The sequence below is a fragment of the Alligator sinensis genome, unplaced genomic scaffold (genome assembly GCF_000455745.1).
Source record: "Alligator sinensis unplaced genomic scaffold, ASM45574v1 scaffold1735_1, whole genome shotgun sequence".
NCBI lineage: Eukaryota > Metazoa > Chordata > Crocodylia > Alligatoridae > Alligator > Alligator sinensis.
Window position 1 is genome coordinate 76,250 of NW_005843182.1, and position 24,352 is coordinate 100,601.

General features: G+C 43.1%; 1 protein-coding gene across 1 annotated transcript in view; it reads left to right on the top strand.

Annotated features, from left to right (window-relative positions):
• UNC93A (unc-93 homolog A) overlaps positions 1-21,470 on the top strand; it is a 34,662-nt gene extending 13,192 nt beyond the window's left edge. The window contains exons 3-8 of the mRNA XM_006037846.2: positions 367-596; positions 6,123-6,251; positions 11,396-11,613; positions 13,809-13,944; positions 15,546-15,677; positions 21,065-21,470. Coding sequence (XP_006037908.1) covers positions 367-596; positions 6,123-6,251; positions 11,396-11,613; positions 13,809-13,944; positions 15,546-15,677; positions 21,065-21,330 — 1,111 coding nt within the window. The 3' untranslated portion in view covers positions 21,331-21,470. The remainder of the gene's footprint in view (positions 1-366; positions 597-6,122; positions 6,252-11,395; positions 11,614-13,808; positions 13,945-15,545; positions 15,678-21,064) is intronic.
• Positions 21,471-24,352: the final 2,882 nt, after the last annotated feature.

The window sequence follows — 24,352 nt, forward strand, 5'->3', positions numbered from 1 at the left end:
AGTTGTATTTGCTGCCCTCCACTTCCTTTTGCACCCCTACTTAGTGGGTACAAGCCAGCCCTTAATTGAAGGGGGGGACGGGGACGGGGACGGGAGACAAGGCTCATGAATTCTAACTAGTTATGTGAAACTTATATGCCACCAGATAATGTTAGTTCCACCCATGCCTAGTGTCAATGCATTGGGGCATATTTGTATAAAGGAAGAATCTATTCCCTCCTGCTATGGCATCAATAAATCCAAGTCTCTGGGAATGATATGGTTCCTTCCTTTCATTGATATAAAGCAGTTTTCAGAGGGCTGTCTGGGAGGGTAGGCAGCTTGGCAAACATTAAAATTTATGCTAAACATAGTATTCTTTGGCAGGTACACACTGATCCCTACTTCTGTGATCCTGGGCCTAGGGGGAGCCCCACTCTGGTCTGCCAAATGCACTTACCTGACAATTGCTGGCAATTCATATGCCCAGAAAGGAGGGAAAATTGGAAGAGATATCATCAACCAGTATTTTGGGGTCTTCTTTCTCATATTTCAGTCCTCCGGAGTCTGGGGAAATCTTATTTCCTCTCTGGTATTGGGGCAGTCTCCCCAACAAGGTAATACATACACACACATATATATTAAAATATGTAGTTAAAGGTCTGAAATATATCATCAGTTTCTTCCAACTTACCCTGTTTCTTCAAAAAAGGTACGCTGCTGACTTGGGGGGGAGTCTTTTAGATTTTACCTTTTATAACTGGGTTAAGAAAGCAGGCAGATTAATGGACTAATAATTTCATAATAAAATGCAAATTCTCATTTTAAATTTTAAAACTTGTAAATCAAAGTTTAATCAATGAAGCCTAATGGAACTGATTTTGAAATACTGAAACAAATCACCGAGGAAGAGGCAGAATTCCCTGCTGATTAGAGCATCAGACTAGAAACTGGGACTCTAGGACACCTATACATGTAATGGATCTCTGCTCTGACACATGCTAATTAACATGCATTGGAGTATCCATATTGGATTGGCCAATATGGAGAGGGTCCAGAGGAGGGCCACCCACATGATCAGGGGGCAGCAGGGCAGGCCCTACAAGGAGAGGCTAAGGGACCTGAACCTGTTCAGCTTCCAAAAGAGAAGGCTGAGAGGGGATCTAGTGGCAGTCTACAAACTAGTCAAGGGGGACCAGCAGGCATTGGGAGAGTCCCTGTTCCCCCTAGCAATCCCGGGTGTTACAAGAAACAACGGACACAAGCTAGCAAACGGTAGTTTCAGGATAGATATTAGGAGGCGGTATTTCACTGTCAGGGTGGCTAGGACCTGGAACCAACTTCCAAAAGAAGTGGTGCTGGCTCCTACTCTGGGGGTCTTTAAAAGGAGGCTGGACGGACACCTGGCCGGGGTCATTTGACCCCAGTACTCTTTCCTGCCACAGCAGGGGATTGGACTAGATGATCCGATCTCCTCAGGTCCCTTCCGACCCTACCAACTATGAAACTATGAGTAGACTCAGTTAATCGAGTCTGCTGAGAGTCTGCTGAAGCATGCTAATTAGCACTCTCCAGCAGCCTCCATGTTATATGTATTCAGCATCCTCGTGTCTCAAAATGGCGGAGGGGTCACTTTAACTAAAGCTCGTCGAATAAGCTTCAGTTAAAGCACCCCCGCTGCTATTTTGAAGGGCAGGACACTGAATACACATGACGCTGCAGGCACTTTAATTAGAGCAGCTCTAATTAAATCACCACCTCCCCTCCACTCTGGAGCACCTTGTGTCCTAAATCATACTGTACCAGGGAACTGTGTGGCTTGGACAAATTATTTCATTTCTCTGCCTCAGTTTCCCAATTTTTAAATTGGTATAACAAATCTTAATGAAATTGAATTAGTTAACATTTAGACATTACCTAATAGATAGTGTCGTAAGGTATTATGAACTCATATATCTTGAATGCACATTCCGGCCTAGTGCTTCACCCAAAGGTCAGGATATGATGGAAATCAGATGTTGAGCTTGCTACATCTGTTCTGGTTATTGCATGCCAAGAAACCACCAGGTCATATAGGCAAAATGACTTTTGTCTCAGAGTTTAAAATGTACGCCCGTAAATGTTCGGGGAATTGACAACATATTTTATCAGTATAAATTGTTGGTGCAAAATCTATGGCACAGAGCAGAAAGTCACACCTCCTGGGTCTGAATTTCCACTTCTTTGTTCCTAAATGAACAAATGAATGTAAAGCAATACCAGATCCAAGTGATGAGCAATTATACCAAGTGCAAGGCACTAGGGAATCTAGACCCCTCTCCCTGCGATTGAGCTGTATTGTAGCCAGAAGTAGGATAGCAGTTCATGTGTGGTTTATAACTGTCTTGGAGGAGTTTCCCGTAAGATTCTAAAGCCATCTCCAAAGGTCTCTACATTTATGGGTGTCTGTAGATGAAACAAGGGCCCTAAACTGAAGCAGTGGGTTTTTAAAAACACCGCTTCAATTTAGGGCCCTTTAAACCCCCATGTTGTGCACACACCCCACTGACTTACCTGCCTCTCTGGCAGCAGGGAGGGGAGGGTGAGCTGCCAGCAGGCAGAGTGGTCCCTGGGCTGGGGGTGGAGGATGGGCTGGTGCTTCCCTCTGTGGCAGCAGTGTCCCCCCCCACCAGGTGGCACCCACCCACAGACACCCAGCTTGGGTGATCCCGGGGGGCACCACAGCTGCAGAGGGAAGCACTGGTCCCTCACACAGTTCGGGCAGCCAGGCAGGCTCCAGGGAGGAAAAAAAAAATAAGATCAGGCTTGCCGCTTTTCTTGGATGGAGCCTGCTTTTCCAGGCTGCTACCAGGCTGCCTGCAGGGCTTCCTGCTCTGCCTGCAGAGCCCCCAAGCTGCACAGAGACCGGTGCTTCGCTCAGCAGCTATAGAGCAAACTCAGAGGAGTTTTAGTTTGCTGGGCTCCAAGTCATTTAAGGCACATTACACCACTGAATTTGCTACAGTGGCTGGAATTAATGCTCAATACACCACCAATGTGTGCAAACACTGACACCATTAAAGTGGTGCAAAAGTATTTAGCCTGTATTAAAGTGCCATGCATACGTGCCCCTCATTTTGTCTACACACAGCCTGGCTTGTTAGAGTGCTCAAGAAAAGTGTTGAATTAGCAACTCTCAAATCAGAAATCCAAATGTATCCACAATGCAATTATAGCCTGGAGAGTGGCCTCAACAGCTGGCCTCAGCTGTGACCTGAAGGGATATGCTTTGTGGGTGAGACAGAAGTGCAGTCTCCTGGCCATTCAATTTTTAGCACCTCTGAGGTTATCAGAAGGGGTAACCTCATGTGTTTTCCAACATGAACAATTATTTTTGTTGTAATACCTTTAAAAAGGTAAAATATGCTCATTTGGAATAAAACCTTTAAAATGCAGATCTCCCCCAATTACTTGTACTTATAAATCAGGCAAAACCCCATCACAAGAGCCCATCATCCCAGCACAGGCAGGACATTTCTGATTGTAATGGGAAGCCTTGTGACACAGGGAGATATTCCATGTCATGACACAGCATTGCAAACCATAACAAGGTAAAGCTACCACAGATGAGGCAGTTCCAAGGAAAGTCACCAGATGAAAACTGAAATATTCATATTCCCCTTCCATTCTTACCAATACCACTTTAGGCATGATTTTTCAGAGGTACTGGGCACAACAACATGTTCATTAATGTGTACTTGCTTAATGAAGTACTAACTACAGTTACTGCACAGTAGCACCGGTGCATGGGTTTTCAGTGACATTTACTGCACAGTAGCCTAATACCTCTGCACAGTAGCATATTTGCACAATTTTTACCTGGCACATTACTGCACAGTTATTAGGCTACTGCACATTAAGCGTCTTGTGGAGATGTGCCCACAAAGTACCCACTGACTTCTGGATGCATGCTACTAGCTATACTCACCCCACCACCAGATATGCATATGAACACAAGGAAAGGTACAAAGGTTTGTTTAGTGTGGGTGAAAACCTGATCTAGATTTACTTCTAGATTTACTTCTTTGTTCCCAAGCTTCAGAAATGCTCTAACTTCTGATTTTCTTCTCCAGGGCCCTTTGGAACTGTTACGAACAGTCAGAGTACAGTGTCTGGGAACTGATGAGGCAGATCAAATGCAGAGTTATTTCCTAATGGCCATTTACTTACACTTTCCATAAACTTCAAAAGTGGCCTAAAAAGTCAGGGTGAGAATGGAGCACTGACCCTCATCAGTTTAACATACTTCCTGAATACAATAGGATTTCTGAAGGTCCATTTATCCAGAGCTATGTAACTGTGGCCAGTGATAACAGCAAAGTTTTCTTTTTATCCACAATTTTAAATGTTATAGTAGGGTAAACACAGAGCTGTTTATGTGTTTATGTTAATAAACAGTTAGTTCATGTAGCTGTTGATTTGTTTGGAAGTGGTGATGAAAGCAAACCAAATTAAATGAATATATTATTATATAGTCATACAATAGGGCTAATTAAAAATGACCCTAGATAAGCTTTATTGCCATTTCTTGTTCTTGAACAAACTCTGCAATGAAGGCTGTTGAAACAATGTTATGCCTTCCTTTCCCTCCCTCTCCTTCCTGGCATTCATGACCCATTGAGGAACATTTCTGATAACTACTTTGCATTTATATAATGTGCACATGAGGAAATTGTATGTGATCAGGACACAGAGGTGTGTGTGTGTGTGTGTGTGTGTGTGTGTGTGTGTGTGTGTGTGTGTGTGTGTGTGTGTGTGTGTGTGTGGCTTGTCATGTGTTCAGCCCAGTACTTAAAGAATTAAGTCAAACAAAGTTCTTGACCCAAACTTAATGGAGTTGCTTTAGTTTGCAGTATATTATCCAATGACAATAAAATCAGGAAAGTTCTTTGCAGGGGTAAATTATGGCCAAATGTCACACAGATCAATCAGAATAAGAGTCTCAAGGATGCCTTCCCAAACAGCATGCTGCTGGCACATATAAATTCATACAGGAGAAGAGAAAAAAGAGTAACCCTTAGAAAGATTTGGAGAGGATTGTGTTCCCTCTTCTGATCTGTCAGGAGCCTCCAAATGGTTAGATCATCCTGCCTTAATGATAGGATAATTCCCTAGTGCCAAAGTGCTTTAAATACTAATCTCATTTATTAATAAATACTTTGCTCTTCTTAGAGTGTTCTGTTTCGCCCATTGTACTTGGTAAGGAATGGCAACCTTAACATTCTTTTACAGATGGGAAAACCAAGATGCAGAGAAGTGAGATGACTGCTCTGGGGCACTACGCTAAGGGGTGGATCAATATCAGAGTAAAGTTCTCCTAGTTCTGAGTTTGGTACCCTGTCTAACCGGACTCTTCTGCTCCCCTTTACCACTGATACTCTTCCCCACTCCAGCTGACCCCACCATGTAACAAATAAGTAGGAAACCTAGCTGGAGGTGGCAGTGGACCCCAGCTGTAGAATTCAGATCTAGATGTTCCACATGAGGAGTTCTGGTTTGAGGATTGTTACACAAAATGAAGTCTGTCTGCAAAGTCTGGGATCCAGATACAGACCTGAACTGCCAACTTCCAGCAATGGAGCTCCTGTTTGGAGCTGTAGCTATTGATTTAATTCCAGCTGTGTATATAATCCCTTATTCCAGAGGTTCATAGCAAGTGGCCCATTGGCCACATGCAGCCTGCCAGAACAATCCCAAAGCAATACAATAATTCATTAGTTAATGACTTTATTAAAATCAAAATGGCAAGACTTGGGTCCTTGCTGCATAGCAATGCGTTAATTTACATATGTGCTAGCATATGTGATCCAGTTTCCTGCTCTGAGGGCTTACATTCTCAGAGCATATCCTAGTATTGGTGTCCCTCCGCTGGAAAGTGTACAGAGCAAGTGGCCTTGGTAAAGATTGAGTTGTGAATGCCTGACTTACTCTGTATTCTAGACCCTCTGCTAAGCCAAACTTTAACTTGTGAAATCAGACTTTGGGTGGAAGTTTAAATGAGTGATATACCACTGTTAACTGCAACCATTTCTTCTTATTGCCTTGAATATAGTCTGCACTTATCTGCATATGTTCTACTTTTGCTTTGATTGTTACTGAACTAGTGGAAATCTCAGAAGAAGACCTGAAATGTTGTGGAGCATATGACTGCATAACAGCTGCTGCAAATAACACCACTGCATTTAAGAAGCCAGAAATGACCTTAGTCTACACCATGTTGGGTATCTACACTGGTATGTGTCTTGACTAAACTTCATTTATTGGGAATTAGATGCAAGTGGAATCAGGGGATAACTTTGCAGAATAAATTCCAACTTCATACTCTAATCTGAGTTGATGAAAGGTGGAAGCGTCTCTCCTCAATCGTCTATAGCTCCCTCTTGATAACCCTGAATGCCTCATGCCAACTCTGCATGTCTTCAGTCCTTAAAGCAGGGCTGTCCAATCAGCAGCATGCAGGCTGCAATCAGGTCCAAAGGGTAAGCCTTCAACCTGCCATACCACATGAGCCCTTCCCTGTGGCCTGCACAGCATACAGCCCAGAGATGTGTAGCCCATACAGCATGTGGCTGGGGGCTTGTGGCTCCCAGTCATGTTGCACAACCCTGACTAAAAGCCTTGAAGCCTTTATATTTACTTTTTGACTTAGAAAAAAATCAGTTAAACTGTTTAAACTCCACCCAGTGTTTATTTTGGCAAAATCTAAAGCAGGGGTGGCCAACATGCAGTATGGGTGCCACAAGTAGCATAGGCAGCCTCTGTATGTGGCATGTGGCAGACTGGGGAGGAGATGGGCGGCCTGGCTGCAGTTCAGGCACAGCTTCCAATCAGAGGGGAGTTGTGTTACTGCAGGGCAGCTGCAGACTCATGCTGCCACCCCTTCTCCCACTATGCTTCCCTCCTGGCCTTCCAGTTGTGGTATGGGTGCAGCTTCCAGTCAGTGGGGAGCTGTGCCACGACTGGGTAGTTTCCACCTATGCCCACACTGCACCTGAGGGGCAGGGGGTGGGAGGAGTGGTGAGAAGTGGGAGCAGAATGGACACAGTTTGCAGCTGTCAGCCATGGCACAGCTCCCCACTGGCTGGAAGCTGCATCTGCACCACAGCTGGGGAATGGGGGCCTGCCTGGAACAAATTGTAATGGCAAGGCAGGATTGCAACTGCCTGTAAATTTACAGACAGCCTGTAAAGAAAAGCAAGCTAAAAAAACCTGTCCATAAAGTCCATAAAAAATGCAGCCATCCCTAAAAAGCTAAGCAACTGGGAATTTGACTGAAACTCCATGGTCTGAATGAGCCTGGATATAATGCTGAAAGACAAAAAGAGCAGAGCAGCTCCACCTGGTGACTGCAGGAGCACAGCACTCTGCGGGGAGCATACAGAGTTTTGTAAGCCCAAAGGAGCCTTCTTCCTTCAGCTATGAGCTGCTGCGCTATCCCATGCCTGCCTGTAACACTGCTGGGTCACAGGTAGGCAGACAGTAAGGGCTCCTATACACATGCAGGAAGCCTGCTCTGATGCACTGTAATTCCAGTGCTTTGGAGCAGACTCGATTGAAAGTCTGGAATGGAGTTGGTTATTTATATTTTAAACACATTTTAATTGCCTGAGGTAAAGAGAGTCAGATTGAGATACATTATAAAATTATAATATAATATACTTATAAGTTATTTCACCAATCAACACTACAGTTTTAAATGTGTGAGTTAAAACATGTGAGCTAATGGTTAAAGTATTTACAAAATCTTTTTATCTTAGCCCAAGTAAGTCCAAGCATGCTTAGAGAACATCATTCTTCACATAGGGTCCTGCCTTCAAGCCTCTGCAATACCTCAAGGATGCAAGCAGAGTTTCTTCCTCAGACCAAAGAGAGAGAATTAACTACTTCCCTTTCACCCTTGTGCTGAGGTTTACATCTCAATGCATCAGTACTACCAGCAGCAATATACTGCATATGTGACCCACCACTGCACATGAAAGGTGCTCGTAGGCTCCAAGTTACTGAAGTAAAGTCAGATTTGGAGTCACTGTAGGCCTGATTGTGCTGTTTGAATATAGCACATTATAAGGCATAAAAGTCTATTGACTTTAGTCTGGCTAGCTTTTGCCAATATATTATTTTGCTGGATCTAAGATCAGAGTCTGGCTGCTGAGGGGGAAAAGGACAGTGTAGGAAAACATTCAAAGCAGCACACAAAAAACAATGGGAAACTGCTCCGAATTTATTCTTTCCCCTCCAGTGTTCCCCTCAGCATACACTGGTCAACCAGAAGCACTAGAAAAACAGGCATATTTTATTAGAACCAAAGAACTACACTGCAACCTAGAGGTGCTACTGATAGCTGTGTATGGGGGACTTGGGTTTGAGCTGCAACCTATTGATCCAAGGTCCTAGGTAGCTGGTGCAGTCAATGCTAAACCCTATGCCACCACAGCTACTCTCTTATTGTCACCTGAGCTGCAGTCCCACCACAGGGTTGCCCTGAAGATATATTATATATCACAAAGACCATGTTTCATTGGCAGCCTTGGGTTTCATTAGATTAAAAGGATTGTGACACTCCCCAACCCCAAAATGAAGTCACGTGCACCTCTGAGACACACTCTCAAGGTACTCTCACACTTTCAGGGTTGCCTTTCTGCCCCAAGCCCCTCTCTGCCATCTGCTGTTTGACCACTAAGAACCAGCTGAGATGTGCCAGAGGCCCTTTTCTTGGTCTGTGGTGCCTCCGCTTTACCCATTTCACCTAAATCTTGCCAGTTCTTGGCAGAGTGTATTTTGCCAGCTAAAAGAATCACACCATTGTCCGATCATGTGCTCAGAAAAGATAGATCCCCCCTTCCTTGGAAGAAACTTGCCTGTATGGTCCAATGCTCTGGAATCACAGGACACCTATACACGTGTCCAACACCTACTCCCACATGTTCTAACTCAAATGCTCAATTAATCAAGTCTCCTGGAGCGTTCTAATTAGAGTGCTCCAGCAGCTTCGGTGTCATATGTATTCAGTGTCCCCACATTTCAAAATGGTGACAGGGCACTTTAAAGCATGTCAGACAAGCTTTAGTTAAAGCACCCTAAATATCTGTTGTGTTGGGAGGATTGATCTAACTCATGGCACTTTTTATGAATTGCCATGAGTTAGACGTGGGAGCTGCTTTTCTGTCTGTGCCCTGAGACCCTTCTAGGTGCCAAAGAAACTCATGGTTTATCACTTGAAAGTCATTATCATGTTGTATAATCCCAGCCCTAGTATGTTATATAAGAAACACATTTTATATCAAATAAAACAATTCATATAAGCATAAGGATGATAAAGCTAAATATAAAATCATAGAATCATGGAAAATTAGGGTTGGAAGGGACCTCAGGAGGTCATCTGATCCAATCCCCTGCTCAAAGCAAGACCATCTTGACACTATCTCTCTGTTGAAACTACACATGCCATATCAGTAAAACAAACTCAAGAAAACATCCATGACATTCCACAAACTCCAGAGACATTAAACTCAGTGGAGACTGCTACCCTCTAACTACTGAAAGGCAAAAAACCTGTTTTGTGTATTTGTCACTCAAAGTCATTGTATACCAATGAGTAAAACTCTTGAAGCACCTGCCTCAAAGTGGAGTAGATTAAATCTCCCCTGCTTCCTCTGGTTAAAAGGGCTTCTGACAACTGGCTATGTAGCTTTTCATCTTCTGAGATAGTTGTACATGCTTTTATATATAGCTCCTTATGGAGTTGTAGCATGGAATTTGAAATACTCCACTCTAAGGATGATACAGTCTAGAAAATTTTCCAAGCATCAATTTTTCATTTGTTGAGCATTTCTTCCACACCTCCAGCTGGAATATGTTGAAACTAATGCCTTTCTGCAAATTTTGACTTTGGATTGTGAGTTTTTAAATCAATTGCTAACATATACAGTACTCTCTTAGACTTTGCACATGCAAAATGAATGGAATCCTCCTTCTACTAACCTCACAACCACACAGCCTCATTTTCTACTTAAGTTTTTTATAAGACATAGGTACTGATTGATTGATAGATTTATTCATACATTCATTTCATTTTTATGCTGCTTTTCCCAGAAAGACTCAGCATGTCTTACAATGTCTTTGCCCACTTTGCGAGAAACCAAATATCTGAATAGTTCAGATTAGTTTATTCTCAATTTCTTCCCTGAATATATATTTGGCAGATCTTGGCTAGAGAGAATAATAGCTGTTGTTCCTTTTTTAATCAAAATGTGGAACTTTCTAATTATTCAAACATAATCCCATATAAGCCCTCCTATGATTGCTACACTCCTTAGTTCCCTGCAGCAAATCTATTGCATTACTATACATCAGAAATAACTTACAACACTTGTGGGTACACTTCAGGAGTAACAAAGAACTTGTAACCTCTTTTGAGTAGAATATAATACTGTGTTAAAGAGCATATATAAACATTGAATAACCAAATAATACTGGGTTTGGGGGCTTTTTGCTATGAACCCACTACTGTACTTTAAAATGAAAAGTACAAGCCACTAACTCTGGGTTCAGAGATATGCAGATGCATATAGAAATACAGTGGCAAGCTAAGCATGTGTAGAGGGCCTGATTCTTCTCTTGCTCTATAATGCCATTCGCTTCAATGTTTTACTTGCACTTACTATGAGTAAGAGCAAAGCCAGAGGTAGACCCTACATTTTTAATCAAGAAAACAATTGCAACTACTGTATTGACACTATCAAGGGGGAGGAAAATGGGACCTTATATGTATAAGACCACTTCTGGTTGTTATTATGCAACATATTCAGTTGTTGGCAATTTATGCTTGTGGGTGAACAGGTGCAAGGTAGTATAATTCATCTATCAAGTTCCACAGAATTGATGTCCTTCATAAATCAACACGTCCATGGCTGGTTTAGGCAAATCAGAAAGGAGCAATCCAGAGTGGTCTCCAGCATACCAATATATTCTACTTCCAGCGAGTTATTTTCCTTTTCGCACATCCAAACATAAATGATCATCCGTTGATCTAGAGATTGTTGACAGAAGAAGAGGAAGCTTTTAATGCTAGCCTCCCTGTGACCTCTGACTTGACCTAAAGGGATGAGAGATCTCTCTCATGAATTAGTGCAGCTGGCCTTGTGGCTGTCATAACATACACACCCCAATGAAGCAAAGGGAATTTGTGTGGCATACAACTAAATATAGAGGATTTTTATGTACATGGTAATGACCTTTACACTGGATTTAAATCAGGTTCTCTCCTCTGACAAAACATCTGACCCAGAACTTTGCGCTAAATCAGAATTTAAAAAAAATCATCTGCCCACCATTCCCCTGGCTACTTCACATTTTCTCATTTGTCTTGGTTTTTCAGGTAGCGGCATCCTGGCTGTGTTGCTGATTGTTACATTTCTGGATCAGATTAAAGCCAATGAAGTGGAAAGTGAAAAGGAAACAATGAAGAAAGAGTCCCCTTTGTCCTTGGTCCTAGCAACTTTCAGGCTTCTTAAAGATAAGAGACAATGTTTCCTTATCCCATTGACAATGTGGAGTGGGTTTGAACAGGGATTTCTTGCTGGTGATTATACAAAGGTGAGAGTAAAAATTAAAGTCTATTTTTCCTGGTCTTTCTATAATCCTCCTTTGCTTAATACTATTTCATCAGTAAAAAAATGCATACTCAATAGCAGGGATAACTTTTGGGGGGTAAAGCTAAATTACTGTCTCTTCCTACTTGAAATTACTCTGAGTGACATCATTAAATAGGAGAGAGTGGCAATGTGTGTGCCTCCTGGGACATCATTAAGAAAAAATACCTTAAATTATCTTAACTCATACATCATTGGAAGCTACACCCAAGTAAATACAGAGTTAAGCTCTTTGTTTATAAAAAAAACAAGGCAGGAATAAAGCCAGAAGTCTGAAATCATTCAGAGGCTAAGCTTTGTTGTATCTTCCTTCCAGTTTCTCCAGAGCTTGTTTAAGTGAAAGTTAGCAGACAAGCACAGAGTTATGTTTTGGAAACCTTTATGCTATGGGTCAGACCAAAAAGGTGGCTGGCAGTAAAACACTAGGTACTTGCATGGCCTATTCAAACCAGGCATCCTGAAGTGATCAGGAAGAGTCAGAACCAGCCTTCCTCACATGGGTTCTGAAACGTCATGACATCCCACACAAAAGGCTTATTCCCTAGCTGTGCACTCAGGCTTCAAAGAATCAATAGTAGGGAGAGATATGAACACAGTGGGCTGCTCATATGAAACTGCAGCTTTCAAGCTCTATGAATATCCAGAGGGGGAAAGAGCCTCCTTGAAAGGCTCAGAACTAGCTTTCTGTGGCCATTTAAATGATTGGTACTTATATATGAGATCTGCTGACTTACCTGGCGTGAACCTGGAGGGATGTGGGCAGTGGAGTCCCCCAGGGCTCGGGCCTGGGGCCTGTACTGTTCAACATCTTTATCAGCGATCTGGATGTGGGTGTGGAATGCATGCTGTCCAAATTCACTGATGACACCAAGTTGTGGGGCGAGGTGGGCACGCTGGAGGGTAGGGACAGAATCCAGCTAGATCTAGACAGGTTACAGAGGTGAGCAGATGAGAATAGGATGATATTCAACGCAGACAAGTGCAAGGTGCTGCATCTAGGGAGAAGGAACCAGCAACACACCTATAGGCTGGGAAACAACCTTCTTGTCAACACGGTGGGAGAAAGAGATCTTGGAGTCATTGTTGACTCCAGGATGAACATGAGCCACTAATGCAAGGAAGCGGTCAGTAAGGCTAACCGCACCTTGTCGTGTATCTACAGATGCATTAGAAGTAAGTCCTGGGAGGTGATCCTTCCTCTCTATGTGGCGTTGGTCAGGCCACAGCTGGAGTACTGCGTCCAGTTCTGAGCACCACACTTCAAGAGGAATGTGGCTAGCATTGAGAGGGTCCAGAGCAGGGCCACACGCATGGTCAAGGGGTGGCGGGTCAGGCCCTACGAAGAGAGGCTAAAGGGCCTGACCCTATTCAGCCTCCACAAGAGAAGGCTGAGAGGGGATCTGGTGGCCATCTATAAACTCCCCAGGGGGGACCAGCGGGAATTGAGGGAGGCTCTGTTCCCCCAGGCCCCCCCCCCCCCGGGGTTACTAGGAATAACGGCCACAAATTGTTAGAGAGAAGGTTCAGGCTGGACATCAGGAGACATTACTTTACAGTTAGGGCTGCCAGGCTCTGGAATGGGCTCCCAAGGGAGGTGGTGCTCTCTCCTACCTTGGGGGTCTTCAAGAGGAGGCTGGACAGATATTTGGCTGGGGTGTTATGACCCCGGCACCTGTTCCTGCCCGGGGCAGGGGGTCGGACCCGATGATCTGTTTAAGTCTCTTGTGACCCTAAGTACTACGATACTATGAATGATGCTGTTTTATGGAGACTAGAGTCCTGATCCTAGACATCATCATCTTTTAAGCTAGACAGAAAAAGGCAGAGAATTCTTTGTGCCACTAGTATCAAGATTTATGTTGGACGAGAAGCAGCACTCCAGATGCAATGCCTGTTTCTTCACCAAATGCTACTGACTTGGCACTAATCCAACTGGGAACTAGACAGAATTGTTGCTGCCAAAGGCTGAATACGGCAGCATCCAGGAGACCTGACAGCAAAATGCACAACTGTTTTATTAACAGTACCTGCCCCATTGAAATAGTCACATCTCAGAATTGGGCGCGCACAACCCTCAGCCTCAGAAATGCATGGAAGTCAGTGTGAATAATAATGCCCCCTGTGTCTCTTCCCTTTTAGTCCTATGTGACCTGTTCCCTGGGAATACATTTTGTCGGTTATGTGATGATCTGTTTTGCAGCTACAAATTCGCTCTGTTCTATGCTCTTTGGGAAAATTTCCCAGTTCACTGGAAGAAAAGTCTTGTTTTCATTTGGTAGGTAAAGACCGCTCTGAGGACTGCTTGCCTCATTGGGTATGTCAAATCCTGTGGCTCCCTTCTACTATATGTCAGATGCTGGACATCATGCTAAATGCTACCCATTAGATTAACATCAATCTAGAAGTGTACTCTTTGTACATTGGAGGAGAGGAGGCTAAGTTAACTTGCACATTTAAGGGTATAGACCCAGGTACATTTGGAGCCATTTCAAAAGGGGAACATTTCAAAAGGGCAGCAGCTAGCACATTCTAATTGTTATGTGTGGCCAAGCTAGGAATATAGCAAACCAGATCCAAATTTAATACTGTATGAAGCAGTGAACTAGCATCTTTGAATTGCTGAGGGACTCAGTTCATCCCACCTTTGATGGCATGATATACATCCAAAGACTGAGCTGTTAGTTCCTTAGATCTAATATGACTGACGACAAATGATCTTTCATGATTGGGCCAAATCCTGATCTTGTTGAAGTCAACTGGCGTTTCACTGTTTGCATCAAAGAGATCAGTAGCTCCCTCGGGACAATCTCCTTGCTTTTTTGATCAAAAACCTTGAGAACCTTAGGTGATACATTGTTATGTTGCTGTTCCCAGGAAAAGTAAATCTTAGGCTGCAGCAGCCAGTCTGATAATTGCAGGACAAGTTTTGAACATTGGTCCTGGGTTTTAATTTCCAATTGTTTTGTACCTGGGAAGAGAGGTAAAATAAGAGTGAGTGAGAATGGGCTATACCAGTGCCTCATTTTAGATAAGGAAGGGGCTGCATAAGACCAAGAAACCTGTAGGATGCTGTGTGGACAAGCTATTTTTACTAAGCTATTTTTAAGGCACTTTCTTACCACAGAACAATGTAAAAACCAGGTAGTCCCACTAAATAATTTACCAGGACAGAAGGCTGTTGAGGGTATTTCTTCCCTTCTATCTCAGTATCTGAAAACCAGACTCCATTTCTATTTGAAGAAATAGTATTACAATAAAAGTCCTTAACTTTGACGCTTAGAACTTTACAGGTTCTAAGTGCTCAGTTTTCCTGTGTCTTTCCCTTTTGCACATTTCTCTACTTTAGGTGACTCATTTCACAAATAAAGAAAATACAGACTCTTATTCTCATCCAAAAGCTCATCCAAAACCCCTGAGTTGTTCTACTAGCTTTAAGGGACTTTGAATCAAACCCACATGAAGTGATAGAAAAAAATCAGTAATGCATTTGCATTCTGTGTCTAAACTGAAAAAACAAAATGGTATCTGCCCTTCCAACAGACAGCCAAGGTGATCTCATTCATTGCTTCTTGCCTTTGGAAAGAAATCTATTATTTAATAATGGTTTGTGATAGAGACATATATCCCTTCAGTTACCTCTTTACATCCTTTATAGCAAGTTTACACAGTATTAAATTATGCCTGAACGAAGTACTGCATTATCTTATATTTTATGTAATTATAACCTGAGGAGTGTAAATGTTAGTGAACCAGTGGGGCTCTGACCTTGTTTTGTGCTGTAGCTAGCTGAAGACTCTGAACCTGTCTCTCCCATAATAGCTCCAGTTCATAATCACATCTGATTATTTTTTCTCTGCCTCCTTCCTGTACATGCAGGTACACTTATAAACCTTTCCTGTATAATAGCCCTATTGCTGTGGAAACCTCGCCCTTCACAGTTTGCTGTGTTCTTCATATTTCCTGCTCTTTGGGGCATGGCTGATGCCATCTGGCAGACGCAAACTAATGGTAAGTATCTGTGACAAGTAACTGACTCTCTCTGAGAGATAATATTCTGTACATTCTTATTTGTATAGTCTTATACCAGGCAGTTTGTCTTTTTAGAAGGAACAGGTAGAGAAAGGCGCATTCTTGTCAAAAGTAATGGGCAATCAGGATAACTCTTTGAAATGTTTCTAAAAATCCAGAAGAAAAATAAAAGGTTCAGAGACAATGAACTTAATATATTGTAAAGGAGAGGTGGTATTATTGTGGGAGTATTTTGTCATCTTAGATAAAGAGCTGATGCAAATACAATAAAATTAAGAAGTTAATAAATTCATTCTGCTAAGAGTTAAGAAACTTCTTTTATATAAACATGGGCAGATGTGCAACCTAAAGAAAAAAAGGTTGCAACAGGAAAAGACAAGAAAGAATCATTGGCTATATTCACTTGAGAAAGTACTTTCTTGTCTGGTCTAACTGCTAACAGTCATAGCAGGCCTGCTGAAGGGGGCTTATACACTTTCTATGTGGAGAAAGCAAAAGTAGGCCTGTCTTACCTAGAGGCACCCAGGATCTTACAAGCAGGATGAGAAAAGGATGCAATTGCCAACCATATAGGGGGAGGGAGAGAGGGGGCAGAGAACAAGTTGTACCTCATACTGGTCAAGAGTGAGTGAGTGTGGTTACTGAGCATTGTGGCATTATGACCTGGTTAACCACTGATATAATACTATCGCAGGTGCCACCTTCTTTCCTAAGCACCTGGAAGATAAATCAAAGATTATATTAAGTGTTTGTCCAGGAAATACAAAACCTGCATTTCTTTCTCCTATGCATCTGTAGCTATTCTGTAGCTCAAAGTAGAAGCAAAATAACTCAAGGTGTGCATCTTCGCAGCGTGGCATGTCACTACAGAGTGATGAGACTAGACCTTCATGGAGGAATGTGAGATTGGTGCTCAGGAATGCTGCATCATACCAGCCATACGTGTGGCATGGGACTGATCCTCCTCTCACCTACATTCCTCTCACAAAGGGGTTACACCACTGACTATACTGTTATTATTGCAGATTTAGAGCTGTGTGACTTGAGATTCAGGCCTTTACATTAGTAGTTGAAATCCTGTAGCCCTTACTCTGACAGATTCTTATTAATGTCCATCGGGTTCACAGCAGATCAAAGACTGAATAAAAACTAGGTAAAGCTATCAGGTTGCAGTCCACTATTAAGTCTAATGGAATAGTCAAAAGATTTAGTTTGAGTTAAGGATATTTTCTACTGATCAAGAGTTCCCCCTTGAGGATGTTAATTAGAACTGGACAAACCCTTTCACCGTTATCCATTTCACCCAATGTGTGTATTCCTAGGTGTACGTGTGTTTGTTCTTAGTTATTTTCAATGAAATCTGTTCCATTTTAGAACGTGCCATTACCCTCTCTTATCTAACTAAACACTGCTCCCATAAGTCTTTCCTGATAATAATTATGATTCCTAATAACAATTGCATGGCACAGGACAACCAGGTACAGAGCAACAAAATAAAATTCTTTCCAGCCTGACGTGCTGCATTAGAAAGGATATGAATCAGTCTGGTAACTTTGTGGAACTAGAATTCAAGTTATTTACAGCAGTTCCACTATGTACCCATTCTTCCTTGCAGTGCAGGGCAGGATGAGGATGGGACTGAAGTGAAAAGGCAAAAAGAAAAAAGGTGGAGGGGGGAATTGTGGATTTCACTTACAAAATGTAGGACTTGGTGCTGCCACCAGTATTCATCATGGAAGCACAGTGCACACTTCTTAGTGCAGGCTTCTGGTGTATCCCAAAGCCAGGGTGTATCACAATTGTGACACAGACAAACGCTTGTCAGCGATCCAAATGAACACCAAACTTTTATTCCTGTGTAACCCATTCATCTCAAGCATTATAGTTTATACTGCTAGTGCAGCCAATCCGCTGAATTCAGCTGTGAGAGCCACTTGAATTTCCCACCACCCTGGGAAGGCCATTCCCCACCAAAGAAACCAAGGGAAAAAAACCCTCCTAAAATCCAACCCCTTTATCTAAGGGGTTATGAATGTTATCAAATCCTCTATTAATACTCACTTCATTAATCCAGAAGCCTGATCTTTTTCACCCAGGCAGAAATATTAACTATGGGCATAATGACCTAGTTTCTTGCTACTAAGACTTCATTCCTGTTATAAAATGTACTACGGAACATTTGCTTGCATATTATGATGGATTAGCACATAATTGACCCTACACTACATTCATTCAACTCAATGACCTAAGTAGATTTTGTGAGACATTATTAGCCTAGATCTTTCATCATGCTTGTTTACCGAGTCGCTAATTTGGACAATTCAATAAGTGTCCCTTTATAATTAGTAGGAATTAGCGATATTCTACATACAGATGGTACTGTTCCCCTTAGTGAAGCTGAAAGTCATACAGAGTTCACCTGATTCTTGGGAAATATGTTCTTCTGCAACTGTTCTGAATGACTGTGTACATTACTGTGTTGTTTAATACAGAAGCAGGACTGCAGTTCATGCATGCTTTCCATCTACAGCTGGCTGCATGGATATGCCTACTTAACTGTAATGACTGATGCTTGCTCCATCATCTAAAAAGCAGCTCCCCCCTTTCTCTGTTCTACGTTCCCTGCCAACATGGCCTCAGGGGTTGAGAATTCCAGCCTGTCACCTAGTGAAGCTGCTAGTCACCTACCATGAAAATGAAATTGGGCCCATTGTGATCACTTCAGCTCTGAGCATGTGAGCAAGTAGGCTATTTTGCTGAGCATCTAATTCAACTAATACCTAGGCATATTGTGTGTATTAAGGATAATAATTGCTATTCTTTTCGTGTGGCCCAATAAGGTAGATTTTTACCAACACACTCAAAAAACTGATTATTGCAAAGAAACACATCCCCTTTGTGATTTAATCTGAACTTTGTTGTGGCCACGTAGGTTGCAGCTGAATTTTTGCTCTTCCCTGAATTAAGGCATTGCTGATCTGTTTGTTTGTTTTTTAACCTATCATGGAAAGCTTGAATTTTTACCCCTGGGACAGCCATGGATGTGAAGCCCCCCCTGCATTTCCAAAGGACCAGGTCAGGTCCTCAGAAGCTAAGCTAATTTATGTCATGTAAATAGTATAATGCCAATGAAGAGCTGCTTATGTTTCCTTGATTATCTTTCTCAGGCCTGACATGGGTTACAGTAGGTTGGCTGCTTTTCAACCTTGCCCTGTCACAGACTTCTTATTTGCCTCAGTTCCTCAGCTGTAAATGCATCTCCTGGATATTATGCTGCTGGGGAGAGCCAGAGCTTGCTCCTTAATAATGGAAAGAGATGATTTCAGCAGAACTGTGTGTGCAAGTCTACATGGAAAGCTGCTCTGCTTGTTCTTTGAAGGTCCATATGGACTTGGCTCAGCATCCCTCAGATATCTTACATTGAGGTATTAGGGTGATGAGAGCCATATAAACAGCTGCTGAGAGTTTTGCACATTCTAGTCCTCATTCTGTCCTACTGATTCACTTAACTCTGACCTTCTCTCCTTTCCTTCATATACTCTCACAGCTCACTATGATAATCTTCTCCTCTGAAGCTCCTAGATTCTAGAATAAACCCCTGCTATCTCCAATCAACACAAAACATCCAGTCTTTCTTGTCTGTAACTAGCATGCACCTGAGAGTCTTGAAGAAGCTGGCAGACATCATTGCACACCCCCTTGGCAAAGATATTTGAAAATTCGTGGCGCTCAGGCGAGGTCCCAGGAGACTGGAAAAGAACCAACATGGTGCCTATCTTCAAGAAAGGGAGGAGGGATGACCTAGGGAATTATAGACCAATCAGTCTGACATCCACCCCTGGCAAAATCCTAGAGAAAATTGTCAAGGGATCCATCAACACCAGACTACCAGAAGGCAAGCTTCTGAAGGCCAGCAAACATGGCTTTGTGACTGGCAGATCTTGCCTAACCAACCTCATGTCCTTCTATAACCAGGTGACATGAGCCCTGGAGAAGGGAGATGATGTGGATGTCATATATCTGGATTTCAAGAAAGACTTTGACCTAATTCCCCATGATGTTCTCATGGCTAAGCTGGGGAACTGTGGCCTTGATCATCTTATGATCCAATGGCTAGGTAACTGGCTACGGAGTTGGACCCAAAGAGTACTAGTTGACGGGAGCAAATCAACATGGCACAAGGTGACCAGCGGAGTCTTTCAGGCCTTGGTACTTGGGCCAATACTCTTTAACATCTTCATTAATGATCTGGAGTTGGGAGTCAGATGCAAACTGGCAAAGTTTGACACCAAATTATGCGGAAGGGTGGTCACGCTGCAGGACAGGCTGGGGATACAGGCTGACTTGGACATGCTCTCAAGATGGGCTGACCAAAACCTGATGGCCTTCAATGCAGAGAAGTGTAAGGTACTGCACCTCGGTAGAAAGAACCCTCAGCATACTTACAAGCGCAGCAGTGCTACGCTCGCTAGCACCATGACCGAAAGAGACTTGGGGGTCCTGATTGACCACAAGATGAATATGAGTCACCAATACGATGCTGTGGCTGGCAAAACAAACTAAACTCTGGCATGCATCTACTGATACATCTCAAGCAAAACCAGGGATGTCATCCTCCTGCTTTACTCGGGCTTACTGAGGCCGCAGCTGAAGTACTGCATCCAGTTTTGGGCCCCCCACTTCAGGAGGGATGTGGAAAAGCTTGAGAGAGTCCAGAGGAGAGCCACTCATATGATCCAAGGCCTGGAGGGCAGGCTATACAAGGAGAGGCTGAGGGATTTGGGACTCTTCAGTCTGGAAAAGAGAAGGCTCAGGGGGTACTTGGTAGCAGCCTACAATTATATAAGAGGAGTACATCAGGACCTGGGAGAACATCTGTTCACCAGAGCTCCCCAAGAGATAGCAAGATCTAACGGCCATAAACTCCAGGAAAGCCAATTTAGATCAGACATAAGAAAAATGTTCTTTATGGTGAGTGTGTCCAGGTTCTGGAACAGACTCCTCCCAGAGGTGGGGCAAGCACTGACTCTGGACTCTTTCAAAAAACATCTGGGTATTTTTCTTGCTGGGATCACTTGATCCCAACTGACTTCCTGCCTATGGCAGAGTGCGGGGGCTGGACTCAATGACCTCACAAGGTCCCTTCCAGCCCCTAATGTCTAAGAAATCTATGAAACATATGTATTATTTACCACTTTCACTGTATATTTAGTCTCATATAAATTTGTATGACCCAGATTCACATTTGTAAGTCTCCTGTGATTGACTGTTTACCAGGAAGAGAGCTGAGTTCCTGTTGTAGTAAACACAGAATATGCCATCATTTCAAACTTGCCATCACAAACGTTGTTTCTCGTTCCTTGCAGCTCTCTATGGAGTTTTATTTGAGAAGAACAAGGAAGCTGCTTTTGCTAACTATCGTCTCTGGGAATCACTGGGATTTGTCATAGCCTTTGGATACAGCACATTCTTACAGGTCTACATTAAACTGTATGTCTTATTGTCTGTCCTGGTGATGTCCATGGTGGGGTATGGAATAGTTGAGTATATGGAATCAAAGGAGTCTCCTAGACCACCCACCCCAGTATCGAAAGAAATAACAGGAGCCCCAGCCCAAGAAACACCCCTGTAACCCAAAGGATCAGGGTAGTGAAGACAAGTCACCTCACTGCAACAGGTTTTTAAAAGGAGATTCCAAGGTGCTCAATCAATTTTTAGGAAGAATTTAAAAGAACTGATTTTTTTTCAGGGTCAGTGCAGTATAAATACATAAGAACCAAAGCTTATTCAATACATCTGTTTTTTTAAGGGTTATCTGACTTTACCACTACATGTAAAAGTTTACTAATAACCATTAAAAAAACCGTGTTGGATTTTTTTACAAAAAAGAATAATAAATATGAAAAAGACTGTTGTATTCTGTGTTATATTTTATGTACCCTTGAATCAATCATGGTACAAAAAGTTTACATCCAATAGTACAATGTGTACAAAGTATACTCTTCAGTTCCCACAAAAGTCAGTAGGAGTAAAGGGTCCTTGACTGTTCACAAGGGACTGGATCCTTATTAACAGCTATCCTGTAGCAACATAACTGTACAGCTTAATGAGCACTGGCCCACTTCCATGCAAGGCTTCACTTGCTTGCTGTCTATGCACAATGTAACAATGTGGTTACTCACTGGCCAAGTATCTCTGACAATATTGGTCTTATCCTACCTTTTTAAAACACTTGCTACTATATAAATGCAGTTACTAGTAGCAATTGTAACAACAGCAGAACTGTAATCATCCTCTTTATGAGGTGGACAAAATGCCAAGAGAAATTGAAGATTTGCCAACCTCTACCATTAGTGTCTGTCTGAAAATGAACTGCATTACAGCATTAGTTATATTGTGTTATGTCACAAAACTATCATATGAGATTACAGTGCCATAGCAAGGAAGTTTGGCACCCTGGGCTAGCCCACAGTTGCTGCCCGTCCTCACCCCATGCACAGATCCAGGGGGGCACCCCCCCACCATGCTTGCCCGGGCGTGCGTGCAGCAGCGAGAGCCACCCTCCCCTCATCCCAGTGCCCCTCAAACGAGTAGCTTGAGGCTCTGTCCCATGCCCCGCCCCGGCTGGGCATTGGCGCCACTTCACTTTGGCGCCCAGGGCGGTCGCCCTGTGTTACCAAATTTGCCCATTACTTTGGGGTGTGCTCATTTATTAGGGATCGTTTCTAGGGTCTTGGTGATTCTGTCAATGTGCTGCTTGTGTTACTATACGGAGCTGTATCTCTCCCTTCTGCAAGCCCTCACCCCCAGTGGAGCTATCTTGCAGGACTCAATCTCAATGGGACTGGGTTCCTCCAGTCACCAAATCAGTCATACACACACAAATTAACGTGACACGCCTGACCTGCTGACCTGGCCGGGCTGATCAGCATGGACAGGCTGACACCCTCATATGCCAAGAATCAGTTCATAAGAGCAACAATAAAATGCAGTCAGACACAAGCACACAGGTAAACAGAATCCCTCTGAATCCGGCTGGGTGTCCAGCTGACACCCTCATGGGCCAGCATTCAGTTCATAAGGGCACGTCTGAGTCAAACTGGGTCAATCAGCCTGTACAAGCTGATCCCCTTATGTGTTTCAAACTCAGCACGTCCCAATCTTTGGCCTCTTGATGAGCAGACCCCACAATAATTTGGGCTTCACAGGGATCTTTAGCATAGGTAAAAGAAGCGTTGCTGCAGAGCACGGGAGGAAAGAGAAGCAGAGAAGGAAAAATATACCCAATTACTACCAGTTTGACTATAAAAGTTATTTATTGCTAAGCATATGAAATATATAATAGTACTAGTAGTAATAGACATGCAAAAGAAAAACAAACACCAACAATGACAATACTACCCTGGTTTCACTAAGTATTTGGGGAAACTTAGCTCAAGCTTAACTGATACAGTTCAGGTTCAGAAGTTTATGCCTAGAAAGAAGACAGAGAACGCTGGGATCTCACCTAGTCCACGGTACTCAGGCTGCAAAGCTGACAGGCACAGTCCGTAGCACAATCCTTGAAGAGAGAGATGATCTGTTCTTCCAGCGTCCCAAGAACGACAGGGGATGGTGTCAGCACAGGGGTTTTCTTCTTCTCCTTCTTTCCTCCTGCTTCTACTTCTTTTCCTTCCTTTTCCTCTTCCTCTTCTCCCTCTAGCAGCACACACACTTACAGATTTTTATACCCTCAGTTCAGCTGCTTCGAAGCACCCTCAGTAGTGTAAATCATTGTCTTTTCTATTGACAAGGGGTTATCTGGTTTGGACCATCTCAGGAAACTGATTGATAATCAGGAAACACTTAAGATTAGGGAGTAACCCAAATACTTGGGAGCCAGCTTGAAATTCCTATGGGTGGCAGATATACTGATGGGATATCTCATGGTTTCTTCAGGAACAATAGATAGCTTGCAGCATCAGGATTTTGGATTTTTACTTGTTGTGCACAAGCCTCAGCTTAGCATGACTTTTCCAGATCTTACTATAGTCTTTTAACAGACTTAAGACAATTATTGGGGTGCTCATAACCTTTTGTGGAGAGGACTCCCACCAGTCGTCTCGGGAAAGATATGACAACACCTGGGATTAGGGCTCCAGCAGGCTGGATGCTGTGATGAACCCTTAACCATTGTTCAAATGTTGCCCATACCCCCTCTGACTCGGTCTCTTGCCTCAGCATTCCCTAACCCGGCAACCGAGTTTTAGTCAATCAAGTTTAAATAGGCCTCCCATAGTGGGACCGGGGAATGTACGGCCCGAGATGCCTATTAAACTTAGAGCTGTGTGTGTGTGTCTGGGGGGGAAAAGTCCTTAGTAAATCCAGATTAGAACTGGTCTGATAAATGCTGAGCTGGGTGTGTGTGAACATGGGTTGATTAACATTGGAAGCACAGATTCCCCATCATGCAGCGCTCTCCTGCTTCTCTGGTCCCAGAATTCACTGCAGTCTCTGCTTCAGGCTTTCTGTTTTCCATCTCTCATGTAAATGAGACCTAGGGCAGTTGATTCACTCGTCACCCTTATCTGGTGAGGGTCTTAGGTGCGTCTCTCACTGCATCTTAATCAGTTTCGTTTAGGTAGAGGAGGGGAGGGGGGGGTGAGTCCTTTGTG